The sequence below is a fragment of the Heterodontus francisci genome, chromosome 18 (assembly GCF_036365525.1).
Source record: "Heterodontus francisci isolate sHetFra1 chromosome 18, sHetFra1.hap1, whole genome shotgun sequence".
NCBI lineage: Eukaryota > Metazoa > Chordata > Chondrichthyes > Heterodontiformes > Heterodontidae > Heterodontus > Heterodontus francisci.
Genome location: NC_090388.1, coordinates 42,968,398 through 42,985,177, shown reverse-complemented (window position 1 = coordinate 42,985,177; position 16,780 = coordinate 42,968,398). Strand labels below are relative to the sequence as shown.

Here is a 16,780-nt window from a genome sequence, read left to right as displayed (position 1 = left end):
ATTTTTATAAAATCTTGGAAGAAGTCAATCTATTAATATTAGTTGCTGAGAGATTTAAAACATAGTAATTACAGAGCTTTTCAGATCCCATTTTTCTTAGATATTAAAATGGAAAATTGGCAACTGCCACCCCAAAAGGTAAAAATAATTATTATAATTGTCCCCTACAGGAGCCATCTGTGAGATAAATGGTCCTCTTTAAAGGATGGTTAGTGTAGAACCTTATCACACATTCCTAATGTGGAATGCCACTTGCAAGGAGTGATAGTGCAAACTCTTGGACCCACAGCCTGTGATATACCACCTATTTAAATTAATGGACATAAAATTAGGGGTTTGGAGCCCAGTGTTTGGTGCAAATACTGCTGCTTACCTGGAGTGACCAATCTACACTCAATTTTCCACTGGAATGAACCAATTATGCTACCATTTAGTCCACAACACTACCAATGTGCTGGTGCTCAAATACAGAAAGCTTTATCTCAGAAATTGAGGGAGTTGAGCTCCCATCTTTGGGGTTTGGAACACATTTGCCTCCTAGCTGTGGAAACAGCCCAAGCAACAGAATCAAATTCGTACAAAATCACATGCATAATATTGGAATGTACTACATAACCTTTACTAATTATAATCTGACCATTCCTGGATTTATATGAGGAACTTAAAGTACAATCCACACAGAAGCCAACCTAAAAAATAACTTGTAAAAGCTGACCAGCGGCTTTAAAAAAGCTGATACAGATACAAAAAGCTAAAAAGCAAGAACAGCCCCAACATGGAAAAACAAGTAGCTTTGTAATTTGAGTGGTAGGAATATATAGAATTCCTTCACTTGTATTTTTCCCACCATAGAGTTATACAGCACAGAAACAGGTCCTTCAGTCCATCGTGTCTGTGCCGACCATCAAGCACCGATCTATTCTAATCTCATTTTCCAGCACTTGGCAATATAAGTACATGAAAACCTAAAAGAGAAATCCAAAAGATGAAGATATTTGTTATTCTTACAACTTCCCTGATTGAAGCTGTCTCTCTTCTCCCATTCCCCCAGAGTTCATGTTGGTAATCTCCACCTCACCTATCATCCATTGGTACTCTACCTCTCCATTTCCTCTCAGCCAACACTGATATTTTCCTTCCTACCCCAACAAAAGTGATTCTCCCAGATTCTGCCTATATTCTCTTCATTGCCATCCATTTCCCCCTTTCAATGTCATTCTTTCCTCTTTCAAAACCATCCCTTTTAATGCCAACAATTCCCCACCTTGATTGCTATCCACCCTCAAACCTCTGCCCCTCACCCACCCTATGGAGCCGTGGAACTACGAAGCGAGGGACCCTGTCTGTGCTGTCGTTTGTAAGTAAAACACCTGACATAGACTGTCAACATGAAATTCTGATGATTGGCATGTATATAATCATGTTACTACTGCACATAAATGCAGGGTTTGTCAAAGACAGCAGGAAATGAACAGAATTTCTGCTGGCCATTTAATCAGGATTCACTTTTCACATTGTCAGCTCTCTAGATTTTCATAGGTCAGTATTTTCTTTGGATGTTAGAATGATAAATTTGCAGCATTCATACAAACATTTGTACAAGCATTATTTTGCACCAACTGGACTTATCTCTAGAGATTCTCGTGTTTATGGTCTTTTAAATCACTGAGAGAACTTGAGAGTATTCCACTATTAAGTTTGAATAAATTGAACCAAAAACTCTCCTAATGAAAAGGGGAATGTAAAAACATGAATATTTTCCTAAGATACTTATAAAAAATTATCAATCCGTACTGAAAAGTACCGATCCATGATTCCTGGCAGCTTTCCAATATCTTACTGAAACAACATTATTCTTCATTTCTGAGACTAGACACTATTGGCAGGCTACTCAACTACCATTTGTGTCCTCATCAAATATCCACAGGGAAAGGAACCATGACTGAATTGTACTCTTCCTTGTCTCATACAAGTAGGCCTTATTATAGTTCACTATTTTGCTAACTCAGCACAGACCAGAGTTGAATCATAACCTGACAGCACACAATTCAGCCCACTTAGCCATCAAGGAACCTTGGCAGAGGATTTTTTTTTTCTTAACGGTATGGTCTGTGTTTGGATTTGGTTTAATTCTCATTCTCCTTATATTTACAATACACTTGTATTTGAAACCCAAATACATTCCCCCGTTTCACATTCTGATATCAAGGCGAATTTTAACCTGGAGGAGCACATCGGTTTGGCAGTGGGTAGAGGGGTTAAAACAGTGTGTTGGGATGCCAGTAACTTCTGCATTTAACTGGAACATGTTAGGCTGCTGGTGCGCAACCCCCTTGGGATTGCCTGTTAACATACGTTAACCATTCAACTGGAGCAATATTTCAACTGACATTTAATTTTAATGGGTTTATGGGTTTCCTGGGCTTCTTGAAACTCACCAGTTGAAAGCAGGGCAAAAACACAACAGCAATTGAGTGGCTGAATCAATCTCATGGAAATACTACAATAAATAGCACTCACAGCTGCTTTCTTACCTACTTGTGGGAAAGGATTTGCTCATAGAACTTTTGCTGAGAGTTTTCTTTCCACACTTTGGAGGATGGGTGGCACCTTGGATGCCTTAGATTGAACCTCAGATGAGGACTAATATGGCCAACATAAGCACAAACTCCAGCCTGCTCTTCAAAAAGCTGTTTGCTGGACAGCAGAGAGGGAAGCAGCAGAGGAGTTCAGCTTGCATGAGGCACTACCTATGCCACGGGTATAGGTGGAGGCCAAGTTTCCTTGACATACTTAAGCAGCAATGTCTCAGGAGGCTCAGGTTATCATGTCAGGTGGCGGCAGATATCTGCAGCCTGATAGAAGACGACCTGTTGCTTGTTGTACTTGGTGGCCATGGATCATCAATGGCTGTCAAAGTGACCACCTTTTTTGCTTCCGGATCCGTTCATGTCGCTGTCAGAGACATATCCAGGATGTCCAAGTGACCCACAAATGCTTATAGCATTGTCCGCCAGGGCCAGCAATTATGTGAACTTTGCCTGTGATGATGCCAGTCAGAATGAGTAGATGCTTGGGATTCCCACAGGTGCAGCACGTCCTTGCCTGCACAGACATGGCAATCTAGGCACCCACAGATCAACCAGGAGTACTCACCAACTGCAAGGGCTTCCACTCCAATGTGCAGTTGGTGTGCAACCACAAAAAGATATTTATGCATGTGAGCACAAGATTCCCAGGGAGCTGCCATGATGCTTTTGTCTTGCCCCATCTTTTAGATTACCTGACCAGTGGAAATAATCTCTCAGTATCTACCCTTTCCAGCCCCTTTAGAATCTTATATGTTTCAATGAGATCACCTGTCATTCTTCTAAACTCCAGAGAATACAGGCCCAATTTACTTCGTCTCTCATCATCAGTCAACCCACTCATCCCAGGGATCAATCTCGTGAACCTTTGCTGCACTGCCTCCAATGCACCTATATCCTATCTTAAATGTAGAGACCAAAACTGCACACAGTATTCCAGATTTTAATCAAATACTATCCTTCATTTCTTGAGTGAGCCATGATGGGTCTTTCGGGCTGAGTTTTTGTTTTTCAAAGGAATGTATTTATGTTGAACATTTTGTATTGCTTCTTTAAAGATTTCCCACTGTTCATTTACCACCATACCTTTCAGTCTATTTACCCAATTCACCTTACCCAGTTCTCCCCTCATGCATATGTAATTGGCTTTGTTTAAGATTCTTGTTTGTGATTGGAGCATGTCACTTTCAAACTTTTCAATGGTATTATGATCACTGTTTCTCCAGTGGATCTTTAACTATGGCATTGCTAATTAACCCTGCTTCATTACACAATATTAGATCTAAGATAGCTTTATACCTAGTTGGCTCCACAATGTATTGCTCCAAGAAACTGTCCCGAAAACATTCTACAAACTCAGCTTTTAGACCACTCCTACCACTCATTGTCTCAGTCTATATGAAGATTAAAATCCCCACAATTATAAAATTGCCTTTGTTACAAGCTCCAATAATTTCTTGTTTAATGCTCTGTCCAACGGTATAACTACTGTTAGGAGGCCTGTAAACTACTCCTACCAGTGTTTTCTGATTCTTGCTATTCCTTATTTCCACCCATACTGATTCAACTTCATGCTCTCTGGGGCCAGATCATTTCTCACTAATGCCCTTATGTCAACCTTTAACATCAGTGCTACCCTTCCTCCTTTGCTATTCCGTCTGTCCTTCCAAAATATTTTGTACCCTGGAATATTTATTTCCCAATCTTGATCACCATGTAACCATGTCTCTGTGATGGGGATTAGATCTAAATCATGTAACTCTATTTGTGCCACTAGTTCATCAATCTTATTGCAGATGCTTCGCGCATTCAGATATGGACCTATAATTTCAATTTTTTTTTTTACTTGTTCCCTTCAATGACCTTATTTGCTGATGTACAATTTCTGTTAAACTTGGTCTGTTCCTGACCCATTCTGCATGTCTTTACCCACAATGATATACAGTTCTGATGCCTTGGCCTTTCTCTTTGGATTTCAAAATCTCACCTCTCCCGAACCCTCGCCCCACTCTGTTAGTTCACAACCTCTAGTGTTGTCTGCTGATTCACTTTTGAGTTTGTACACACTGTCCCTTCCTGTCACACCCTGATTATTATCCTTATTGCTATCTTGCTCTCTTACCTCTCTATGCAAACAGACTTGGGGTGGCTGCTGGGAGACAAGGGATACCCTTTTCTGATGCCAGAAACCCGACCAATGAAGCTCAACGGCACTACCATGAATGCCATATGACCCCCAGATATGTGATTGAACAAGCCATCAGCATGCTGAACATGCGCTTCAGGTGCCTAGACAGATCTGGAGCACCCTTTAGTACGCGCCATCTGGGGTGTCCAGAATGATTGTGGTGTGCTGCACTCTGCACAACATTGCGCAGCAGTGAGCCTTGCAGCTGCAGGAGGAACAAGGCATTGAGCTCAGATACTCTTTAAATGAATCCATGGAGGAGGAAGACAAGAAAGGTGAGGAGAGCAATGCACTACCAGCTGCTCACATTGCTGCCTGGGATGTGCTTCCGGTCCCCACCTTTCCCAAATCCACTGACACAAAGCAGTCCTGCAAACAACCAACCACCCCTTAAACATCCCCCCATTGGTCCCCGTCAATTCATGTCTTCCCATTCATCGTCAACAACTTAAAAATGACTTGCAATGCAATAAGCAAGGGCAAATGGGAAAGTGGTGCAAAATAATATTTATGCACTTTAACTAAATAACAGAAACTTATCAACATTATATTTTATCACACACCTATGTGCATACCCTTGTGCAACTACAAAGCCATACTCTTCCTTTTCTTACACAGTGTAACCCTTGTGGCTGGAGTAGAGGTCGAGGCAGGCTGCTCACATCTATGCTTTGACTGCTGAAATGCTCTTGGTCTACGATCTCTGGGTTCTGGAGCTCATGAGTTCTCCGCCAAAGACTGCTCCACCTAAATCAGTGCAGGGGCAGATCCGGCTGTCAGGAAATGAGGCAGCATGTCGCCTATTAACTTGGGTGGGGGCGGCGATGGATAATAAATATGAGAAACAGAAGCGCCTACAGTGGAGGCCTCACGTCAATGCCCCCTTTTGCCATTATTCCCACCTCCCCCCCACCACCAAATGACCCAACAACATTTCACTGTTACCACTTTCCTGGATAGCACTTTGGTGCAGACCAGTGCACCATTGTAAAGCCAAGGCTAAGGTATCTGTCATCCTATTGAGGTGGCAGACATGTTGTCATCCAGAGTCTGCACGGTTATGACCAAGACATGCATGGACTCCTTTGATTGGAGCGTTAATGTTCCACAGAGCTGGCCGCTCTAGTCATGGAAGAACATATCATCGCAGTACTCTGCGACATCACCCTACTTATGCTTAAGGTGGACTCGTCCATCCTCTCTGCAATCATGGTCAGTGTGCTTGGAAGGTCTGTCAGTGCATCCCACATTCTCTGCTTCTGCTGAACGATTCTCCTTTTCATTGCTGGATCCCCACGGTACACCACCATTTCCAGCTAAGCAGAGCTCGGAGAGGACTGCAACCTCCGACATAGCCTCTCCACTATTATCCCCGACACCACCATCTGCTCTTGCTCACTTGGGAAGTGAGGATCATCAGTTGAAAACCCAAGTATCTGTCTAAGTGGACCAATCAAAATGCAGGTGTCTGAGCTGGTACATGGTATGCAATAATCCTGTGGTGATTAACTCAGGATTCAGTTCCTCTGAGGAATTGTTGTGTGACGCCCACCTGCTGCATGCTTGAAGGCTCTATCGGAGATAAAAAGCATGAATTATGGAAATGATCACATTTCACTTGCTGTTCAAATCAAGTCAATATGACTGAATGCTGTATGAAATATGGGTCACTAATATTTAATCTAGTTACCGTAATAGGACATTATGATGGCCAAATTCCATTTATCTTCAGCACCTTTCTCCTCCTCTGCACTAGTGAGATATGTGGAGGACCACCTCAAGTTTTCTCCCTCTCCCCCATGTTCTGTGCTCTCTTCTTCTGCAAGGAGGGAAAGAATACACCCATGAGTGACGATAATGGCAGGTATTCACCTGATGATGGAGTGCATTTGGCGAAGGTGACTATGAGGGAGAGGTGTGAAATTGCACAAGGATGAGGGTGATTGGCAGTGGTGGATGGATGTATAGACAGGATGTGAGGAAGTGCATAGAAAGAGGTGTATAAGGTGTGAAGAGTGATAAGATGGAGTAGCCTTGAAAAATCAGAATTAAGAGACAGAATGATGCACACGGCAGGATGTAGGTTTGTGTGCAACTGCACTCACCTTTCCTGATTAGGTCATTAAAGCACTTCCTGTACTGAATGCAGGAGCATGGCACTACACTTCCGCTGTTCACCTTCTAGGTCACCTCCAGCCACACCTTCTTGGTTTCACCAGGTTTTTACTCTGACTATTCGGGCAGATTGTCTCTCGCAGGCCCCAGCAGCACACCAAGGGAGGCGTCATTGAAACTTCCTCTCGTCTTCTTCCCAATTCCTCCACATTGTATCTTCATATTGGCCCTTTAGATTCTGGAGTTGAGATAGTGTAATTTAGATCCTCATTATGCCCACCGCCATGCATTGGATGACAAACTTGTAAGTAAAATGCTATTGAGCTGGCTGAGTCAAAACGCCACTGATGGACATGCTGGACTTGCATCCGGGTTTCCTGCGTGATATCAGAACCACCCCGCCCCGTTCCACTCAGTAAATGTCGGGGACATTATAAGTGTACACAATGGAGTTTGGAAGTAATGAATGGTACAAACATTTGTTATTTTGGCAGATTTTTCTTTAATTGTATTTATGTTGAAACAGGAAATGAAAGGATTTTCTTTGTGGTGATTAACAAATATTTGGGATCGGTCTCAAAAATGTTATCACATTATACAACCCCAAAGATAGCAATTAAGTCAACCACCTACCAAATCCTCCATAAAACCAGACCATTGCCATTATAAAAGTGATCCTTCTACCCAAAACCATAACCTATTGCAATGTATGTGGTCAGCAGGCATATACTATAAAATGCATGCAATTTCATTTCATGACAGAGGCTACAAACTACTGACTACTAAAAAGTAATGAATAAAGTTTAACTATGCTATAAACTGCAGTTCAAGCTAATAATGTTAACAACGAATAAAGTTAGTACTAAGTAATTAATATGCGATAAAATGAGGTAGCACTGTGGTGAAAGATTGAATTCCACAAAGTTGTATGACGTGGGCTTATACCTACAATTCATCATGAGGTACTAGCCTACACATATCCAAGCAGCCATCTATAGAAAGCCATTGGTGAAAACCTAACAGAGAGTCTGTCATCTGGTCTCCAAACCAGCATGTATGATGCAAGAAATGGAAAAAAGAAATCAAGTTAAGTCTCCTTAGCTTTCCCACAGAAAAATCCAAGCACTCAGATTTTAACTTTAAGGTGGTTTCTGTAAACCGCCCCAGAGAGCAGATTTCCCATCCAGTTGAAGCAGCAGGATGTCACATCGATTTTAACCACCGAGTCTCATTTAAGTGCCATTGTTCCACTTCCCACTTAGGATAGGTGTGAAGATGGCACCAGGCGGGTGACAGCAAAGATTGGGCATACTTACGACACCTTCCAGGTTAGTGGCAGGTAAGCAAGGGGAGGTGGTGGGAGGGTAGTGTAGGGCAATGGTGGCTGCACCTTTCCTTGTGAGGCACTCTGCTCTACCTGGCCTCCACAAATCAAATGTTTTAAACTGAGCAGAATAGTTTCTTATGTATTCAGATAAGCTATGAACCAGCTTCTGCTTCCTAGCTCAGGCACCGATTAAAATTTCATTGGAACCCTATATTTGTTTTACTTATTCTTGCGTTATGGGCGTCACTGGCAAAGCTGCCATTTATTACTCATTCCTATAAAAGGTGATGGCAGACCACCTTCTTGAACTACTGCAGTCTGTGTGAAGGTGTTCCTACAATATGAGGTAGGGAAATCCAGAATTTTAATCCAGTGTCAGTGAAGGAAGAGCAGTAGATGTCCAAGTCAAGATGGTGTGGGTTTCAGTGGGGTTAGTGCTGGGGCCTCAGTTATTTACAACCTATATTCATGACTTAGATGAAATGACAGACAGTAATGTATCTAAGTTTGCTGTTGATACAAAGACAGTGGAAAGGCAAGCTGTGGAGAGGACAGAGAGAGGCTGCAAAGAGATACAGATAGGTTAACTGAGTGGGCAACAAGATGGCAGATGGAGTATAAATGTAGGGAAGTGTGATGTTTTGCACCTTGGTCATAAGAATAGAAAAGCAGAATTTTTTTTTTAAGGTGTGAAACTTTTAAGTGTCAATGTTCAAAGAGACTTAGGTGTGCTTGTACAAGGAACGCAGAAAGTAAACATGCAAGTACAGCAAGCAATTAGGAAGGCAAATGGCATGTTGGCCTTTATTGCAAGAGAATTGGAATACCAGAATAAGGAAGTATTGCTACAATTGTACAGGGTTTTGGTGAAACCTCATCTAGAATACGGTGTGCAGTTTTGGTCTCTACATTTATGAAAGGATAATCTTGCATTGGAAGCAGTGCAGCAAAGGTTCACTAGATTGGTCCCTGGGATGAGAGACTAAGTAAATTGGTCCTGTATTCTCTGGAGTTTAGAAGAATGAGAGGTGATCTCATTGATACATAAGATTCTCAAGGGACTGGATAGGGTAGGCACAGAGATTAATTCCGCTGGTCAGGGAATTTAAAACATGGGGCACAGTCTCAGGATAAGGGGACAATCATTTAGGACTGAGCTCAGGAGAAATTACTTCACTCAAATGTTTGTGAATCTTTGGAATTCTCTACCCCAGAGGGTTGTGGTTGCTCCATCATTGAATACATTTAAGGCTGGGATAGACAGATTTTTGGTCTCTCAGGGAATCAAGGGATATGGTAAGTGGGTGGGAAAGTGGAGTTGAATCCTAAGATCAGCCATGATTGTTTTGAATGGCAGAGCAGACTCGATGGGCCATATGGTCTACTCCTGCTCCTATTTCTTGTGTTTCGAGGAGAAATTGGAGGTGATGGTGTTCCCATCCACCTGCTGCATCTGCCCTTCTAGTTAATAGTCACAGGTTTGGGAGGTGTTGCTAAAGCAGACTTGGCAAGTTGTTGCAGTGCATCCAGTAGATAGTACACAATGCAGCCGTGTACAGACATCATGGATGTTTAGTGGATGAGGTGCCGATCAAGCTGACTTCTTTGTCCTGGATGATGTAAAGCTTCTTGAATGCTGTTGCTTACATGCCCTTTTGGGCAAGTGAAGAGCATTCCAGACTTGTGCCTTGTAGGAAGTGGAAAGGCTTTGGGAAATTAGGTAGCGAGCTACTTGCTGCAAATATGTGGTGTTTATGTGGTGGGTCCAGAGGAGGTTTTGGATAATAGTGATCTCAGAATGCAGACGGTGAGGGATGGTGTGTTGATGGTAATGCCATAGGCTTTCTCTTGCTGCACAGTCATTGCACTTGCAAAACATGAATGTTGCTTGCCGCTTATCAGCTCAAGTCTGAATGTTGTTCAGGTCTTGCTGCACGTGGGTATGGGCTGTTTCATTATCCGAGGAGATGCAAATATAGCTGAACATTGTGCAATCATCAGCGAACAGCCCCACTTCTGAATTGGAGGAAAAGTCATTGATAAAGCAACTGAAAATAGTTGAACCTGGGATACTATCTTGAGGAATTCATGCAGCAATGCCTTGGGACAGAGATGATTGGCCTCCAACAACCACAACCATCTACCTTTGTGCCAGCTGTGACTCTAACCACTGGAGAGATTTTCCCCGATCCTCATTAGACTTTGTTCTACTAGGGTTTCTTGGGGTGATACACAAATGCTGGCGTAATGTCAAGAGCAAGCACTCTTTCATCACCTTTGACATTCAGCTTTTGTATCCTATTGATCTGATAGGAAAAGAATTTGCATAAATTTTGAAGCACCTATCTATTTAGGCAAGTGCCTCATTCACCTGCAAAAACCTGCAGGTTAACATCACAAAGTCAGTGATGGTAGGGTTAAAAACTGAGCCAGTAATTTTGTTCTGCCATCCCGACATCACTTAGATATCAAAGCTAGAATTAAAGTGTTCTGTTACTCTCTGAATACCAAAATGCAACACTATTAAAAATACTGCCTTGAGTTGTATATTATATGTATTAAAACTTTACAGTTCTTTGAATCAGACAACTTCATGCATGCAGGAATTAGGGGCAGAATTTTTTTTAATGAAGTGATATAATTGTATACTATTAATTGCGGCTTAAGAAAAAAATGAACTCTATCAATCAGGAATACTGGCACAAAGAATATTCTGTGCAAATGGAGGCTGTGGGTACTTTCTTGCAAAACAAACGTGGTTAAAATACATTTGATTCAGCACTGAAATAGCGGCAAAAACAATTTGTTGTTGTACAACATTTCTCATCTCAAACAGAAAAATAGCACCGTATCAGGTTAAGTTTGTATCAAGAGTTATCAGATTAAGCCTACACTTCACAGAAAACAGAATGAAGGGGCCTTATCATTTGCTATAAAAAGCACAGCTCAACAGAAATCCTATAGATGTTCCTGTTCTACATCATGAACTTGCAGATTTAAGAATTGCAAAATTTACAAAGACCACATCCTGTGTGAATATAGCAAATATTTCCTGATTTGTAGTACATTGTTGAAGGTTGAGCTATATTAACCAGGAATAGGATTACACATGTATATAAAAACTATGCAGACTTTAGAAAAGAAAGACGCGCAATGAACATTACTGGCTGAAAATGTACACCTTCTCATTCATTATTTTACACTTATTCCATGACAAGATACGATTCAATAATAAAACAAAAAACCTTTTTAAACCTCCACCAAAATTAATCTTGTAGGTTTATTAAATACCAGTTATCATGAAAACCTGCAGTACAGTTGATTTATGTCTGTGCAAAACTTTTAAAAATGTCATTCATCAGTGGTATCAAAAAGTAGAATGAAAAGCATGTGTAACTACATGCTACATAGTTGAGCAGGTCCTTTTTTTTTTAGGTGCACTAGTAAAGAGTGACTCAGCTTCCACAATGAAACACAGGAGTATAAAATATATAATCTTTTACGACAGTGTTACCAGCCAGTTTCTTTGTGAAGAGGGGAAGTGGCTCTAAAATGACAATCATTGTCCAGTCACAGGTTGATCTGCGGTTTCAATTAAAAAAGAAACACTTGGGTTAGTCCTCTGATTTTATAATATTATGCAGAATACAATGGATCTACCTTGTTATCCAGTCACACAGATTTCACACTTCAGTTTGAGTAACTAAATACACTGCTTCCTAAATCTGACTGAAAGGATGCCACACTGGTATGAATGCAAACACTTAGGCATTTGAACCATGGCAGTTTCAAGGTTCACATACATACAAAGATTTAGAACCCAACAAAACTTTCACACACTGTTAGATCACCAACCTAGTCTACTTTTTTAAATAAAGTACATTAGAAACAATTTTTAAAAAAAACAATATTCTATAATTGAGATGCAGCTGTTCTAATTAACTTAATGTATAGAACAAGATGCTTTTAGCAGCAATAACCAGAAGATTGGGTCAGTAATAGACCAATGCAACTGTAATTTTCAATTTCTATGATTCAGAGACTAATTTACAGACAACATTTTGTCAATACATGAGAAGGAAAAGTATTTACAGGAAGAGAGATTAGGAGCATGATGAGCTCCTAATAATATGGTCATTCTTGCTATTAACGTTATTGCCTTTAAGCAGACAGGCTCTAAGGTGTCTTCTAATATTTTATTCTTAACACAGCTGACAATTCAGTAACAGGATTATCCTGCACAGTACAACTTCCTGCATTAATTTATTCCTACTATGTTTACAACAAAGAATCTGGTACAAACCTGCTTGTGTACATATTTTAGCAGTTCACATAAAACTGCAAAAACAAACCCCTGGAGCATTTGCAACATTACAAATTGAATTGTATTGTGTAAATAAATCACGAGTCAGATTTCCAGTCATCTCATTTGCTGAAGTATGACCACAAAATACTGATTATTTTCCCTTTTTATTTTAAATGAAGACATTGAATTATTTAATTAGCAGTCCATCATATGGGAAGTAATGATATGACTTGACATGCAAGGTCTTGAATTGTTATTGAAATTGTAAAGAGACTAGAATGTAACTAACGATTTATTTGAACAAAGGCTGTGCAACTCAACAATGTCTTATTGCACACATTTAAAATTAAGGGAAAATACAATAGATCGCTTTTGTTCCTTTTTCATCTCTGCTTGACGTTAATGTTCAAAGTCATCTGAAATTGGGAGGGAGTGATTATTCATGTGGCCATCAAGTACTGGGATCTGAAAAACAAACACATTAAAAAAAGTTTAGACTACCAAGAAATGCTTTTTAAAAAAAATAAAAAAAATAAAGTTAAATATAACTCTACAAATATACAAAATTAGTTTGACAAGAAAGTTGTGAACTGGGTTTTAAAACTGGGCTCAGATTTGTTTCCCCAACCACCACCCCCAGTACAGTCAGTGAAGTTACTCTATTTTAATAAGCCTTACTCCTTTAAATTAATATTTATTTTACAAATAGCACTACTTGGCAGGGTTTTCTTCAAACTTAATATTTGTGTGTGTAAATCAACATAGAAACAAAGGTCCATTTTGTACAGCCCTAACTCAAATACAAGACTCAAATGAATTTACCATGTGACAGATCAAGGCAATAAGCAATTTATTTAACTGTAGTATAATGTGTACATACATAATGCATGATCTGTTTTAGATCTTTAATTGTAGAAAATAAAAAAGCTGCAGCAAACTACAATAAATATACTGCATTAAATAACATGGTTCAAACTGAAATAACAGTAATTTCAGTGAATTGTTTAAACATTATAATAACATTTTAAATCATTTTTTTTCTGCTTAGAGGTTTAATAAAGACAAAGCTGGTACTTTAGTCCTCAATGGAGTTTAGTCCTCTGCCTGAAAGTTTTGTAATTCCTAAGTTACCACACCAATTACAATCTGCCACACGAGGGAGATCCGTTTTATGTTAAGCTACTGTTAAGAGATATCACATAGAGGGAAATATAATGGAAACTGCTTTTCTTTTGGATTAGCACCTCTTGTTGGTTCAACATGCAATAGCAGAATGGCAAATAAACGAAGAGGGCAAATTTAAGAACACAAAGGCCTCATTTTTTCAGGGGATACGGCAAGGGATAAAAACTAAAATCTCCACTCGAGTTACGTTAACATGCCTCGTTCTAATTACCACCATTGCTTTTTATAAACTAATTTTTTTTGCGGAGGGTCACATTCCCAAACAATGTCATGCTCAAGATTCACATTAGAAACATTCTAACATATTGTACCAGTGAAAATTTCAACTGTGTCCGGCCCATTTCCCGCACCTCTACCCTCACCCCTTCCCCTCCCTCCCAGAACCGCAACAGGGTTCCCCTTGTCCTCACTTTCCACCCCATCAACCTCCATATCCAAAGGATCATCCTCCGCCATTTTCGCCACCTCCAGCGTGATGCCACTACCAAACACATCTTTCCCTCCCTTCCCCTGTCAGCATTCCGAAGGGATCGTTCCCTCCGTGACACCCGGTCCACTCCTCCATTACCCCCACCACCTCGACCCCTTCCCATGGCACCTTCCCCTGCAATCGCAGGAGGTGTAATACCTGCCCATTTACCTCCTCTCTCCTCACTATCCCAGGCCCCAAACACTCCTTTCAGGTAAGGCAGCGATTTACTTGTACTTCTTTCAATGTAGTATACTGTATTCGCTGCTCACAGTGTGGTCTCCTCTACATTGGGGAGATCCAACGCAGACTGGGTGACCGCTTTGCGGAACACCTCCGCTCAGTCCGCAAGCAGGACCCCGAGCTTCCGGTTGCTTGCCCCCCCCCCCCCCCCCTGCTCTCATGCTCACATCTCTGTCCTGGGATTGCTGCACGTCCCAGTGAACATCAACGCAAGCTCGAGGAACAGCATCTCATTTACCGATTAGGCACACTACAGCCTGCCGGATTGAACATTTGAGTTCAATAATGTCAGAGCATGACGGGCCCCCCATTTTACTTTTATTTTTAGTTATTTTTTCTTTTTCCTTTTTAAATTTTTTTTTCTGTGTTTATTTTATTTCATCTTAGTTTGTTCAGTTTGCTTACCCACTGTTTTTTTTCATGTTTGTACTTGCGGCTGTTCAATTTTCAGTCCGTTAGCACCCTAACTGTACTAATGCTTTGTCTTTCAACACACCATTAACATATGCTCAACGCCAACTCACAGACACTTCTTCCTACCTCCCTCTGGACCATGACCCCACCACCGAACATCAAGCCACCGTCCAAAGGACTGTCACTGACCTCATCTCCTCTGGAGATCTTCCCTCTACAGCTTCCAACCTCATAGTCCCACAACCCCGGACAGCCCGCTTCTACCTCCTTCCCAAAATCCACAAACGGGACTGTCCCGGCAGACCCATTGTGTCAGCCTGCTCCTGCCCCACTGAACTTATTTCTTCCTATCCAGACTCTATCTTTTCTCCGCTGGTCCAGTCTCTTCCCACCTACATCCGTGACTCTTCTGACGCCCTACGTCACTTTGACAATTTCCAGTTTCCTGGTCCCAACCGCCTCCTCTTCACTATGGATGTCCAATCGCTCTACACCTCCATCCCCCACCAGGATGGTTTGAGGGCTCTCCGCTTCTTCCTGGAACAGAGGCCCAACCAGTCCCCATCCACCACCACCCTCCTCCGCCTGGCTGAACTTGTTCTCACATTGAACAACTTCTCCTTCAACTCCACGCACTTCCTTCAAGTAAAAGGTGTCGCTATGGGTACCCGCATGGGTCCTAATTATGCCTGTCTTTTTGTGGGATATGTCGAGCATTCTTTGTTCCAGTCCTACTCAGGCCCCCTCCCCCAACTCTTTTTCCGGTACATTGATGACTGTATCGGTGCCGTTTCCTGCTCCCACCCCGAACTGGAAAACTTTATCAACTTTGCTTCCAATTTCCACCCTTCTCTCACCTTTACATGGTCCATCTCTGACACTTCCCTTCCCTTCCTCGACTTCTCTGTCTCCATCTCTGGGGATAGGTTGTCTACTAATATCCATTATAAGCCCACCGACTCCCACAGCTACCTCGACTACACTTCTTCACACCCCACCTCCTGTAAGGACTCCATTCCATACTCCCAGTTTCTCCGTCTCCCCGTCTCCGACGCATCTGCTCTGATGATGCTAGCTTCCATGACGGTGCTTCTGATATGACCTCCTTTTTCCTCAACCGAAGATTTCCCCCCACTGTGGTTGACAGGGCCCTCAACCGTGTCCGGCCCATTCCCCGCACCTCTACCCTCACCACTTCCCCTCCCTCCCAGAACCGCAACAGGGTTCCCCTTGTCCTCACTTTTCATCCCATCAGCCTCCATATCCAAAGGATCATCTTCCGCCATTTCCGCCACCTCCAGCGTGATGCCACTACCAGTCGCATCTTCCCCTCCCTTCTCCTGTCAGCATTCTGAAGGGATCGTTCCCTCCGCGACACCCTGGTGCACTCCTCCATTACCCCCACCACCTCGTCCCCGTCCCATGGCACCTTCCCCTGCAATCGCAGGAGGTGTAATACCTGCCCATTTACCTCCCCTCTCCTCACTATCCCAGGCCCCAAACATTCCTTTCAGGTGAAGCAGCGATTTACTTGTACTTCTTTCAATGTAGTATACTGTATTCGCTGCTCACAGTGTGGTTTCCTCTACATTGGGGAGACTAAGCGCAGACCGGGTGACCGCTTTGCGGAACATCTCCGCTCAGTCCGCAAGCAGGACCCTGAGCTTCCGGTTACTTGCCATTTCAACACTCCCCCCTGCTCTCATGCTCACATCTCTGTCCTGGGATTGCTGCAGTGTTCCAGTGAACATCAACGCAAGCTTGAGGAACAGCATCTCATCTACCGATTAGGCACACTACAGCCTGCCGGACTGAACATTGAGTTCAATAATTTCAGAGCATGACAGCCCCCCATTTTTAGTTAATTTTTCTTCCTTTTTTTTTTAAACATTCTTTTTTACATTTTTTACAATCTTTTTTTTGCATTTATTTCATTTCATCTTAG

General features: G+C 41.9%; 1 protein-coding gene across 4 annotated transcripts in view; it reads right to left on the bottom strand.

Annotated features, from left to right (window-relative positions):
- Positions 1 to 11,479: 11,479 nt before the first annotated feature.
- ergic2 (ERGIC and golgi 2) overlaps positions 11,480 to 16,780 on the bottom strand; it is an 84,533-nt gene continuing 79,232 nt past the window's right edge. For all 4 annotated transcript variants that reach the window (XM_068050608.1, XM_068050607.1, XM_068050610.1 and 1 more), the window contains one exon: positions 11,480 to 12,989. In XM_068050608.1, the coding sequence (XP_067906709.1) occupies positions 12,924 to 12,989 (66 nt within the window). In that variant the 3' untranslated portion in view covers positions 11,480 to 12,923. The remainder of the gene's footprint in view (positions 12,990 to 16,780) is intronic.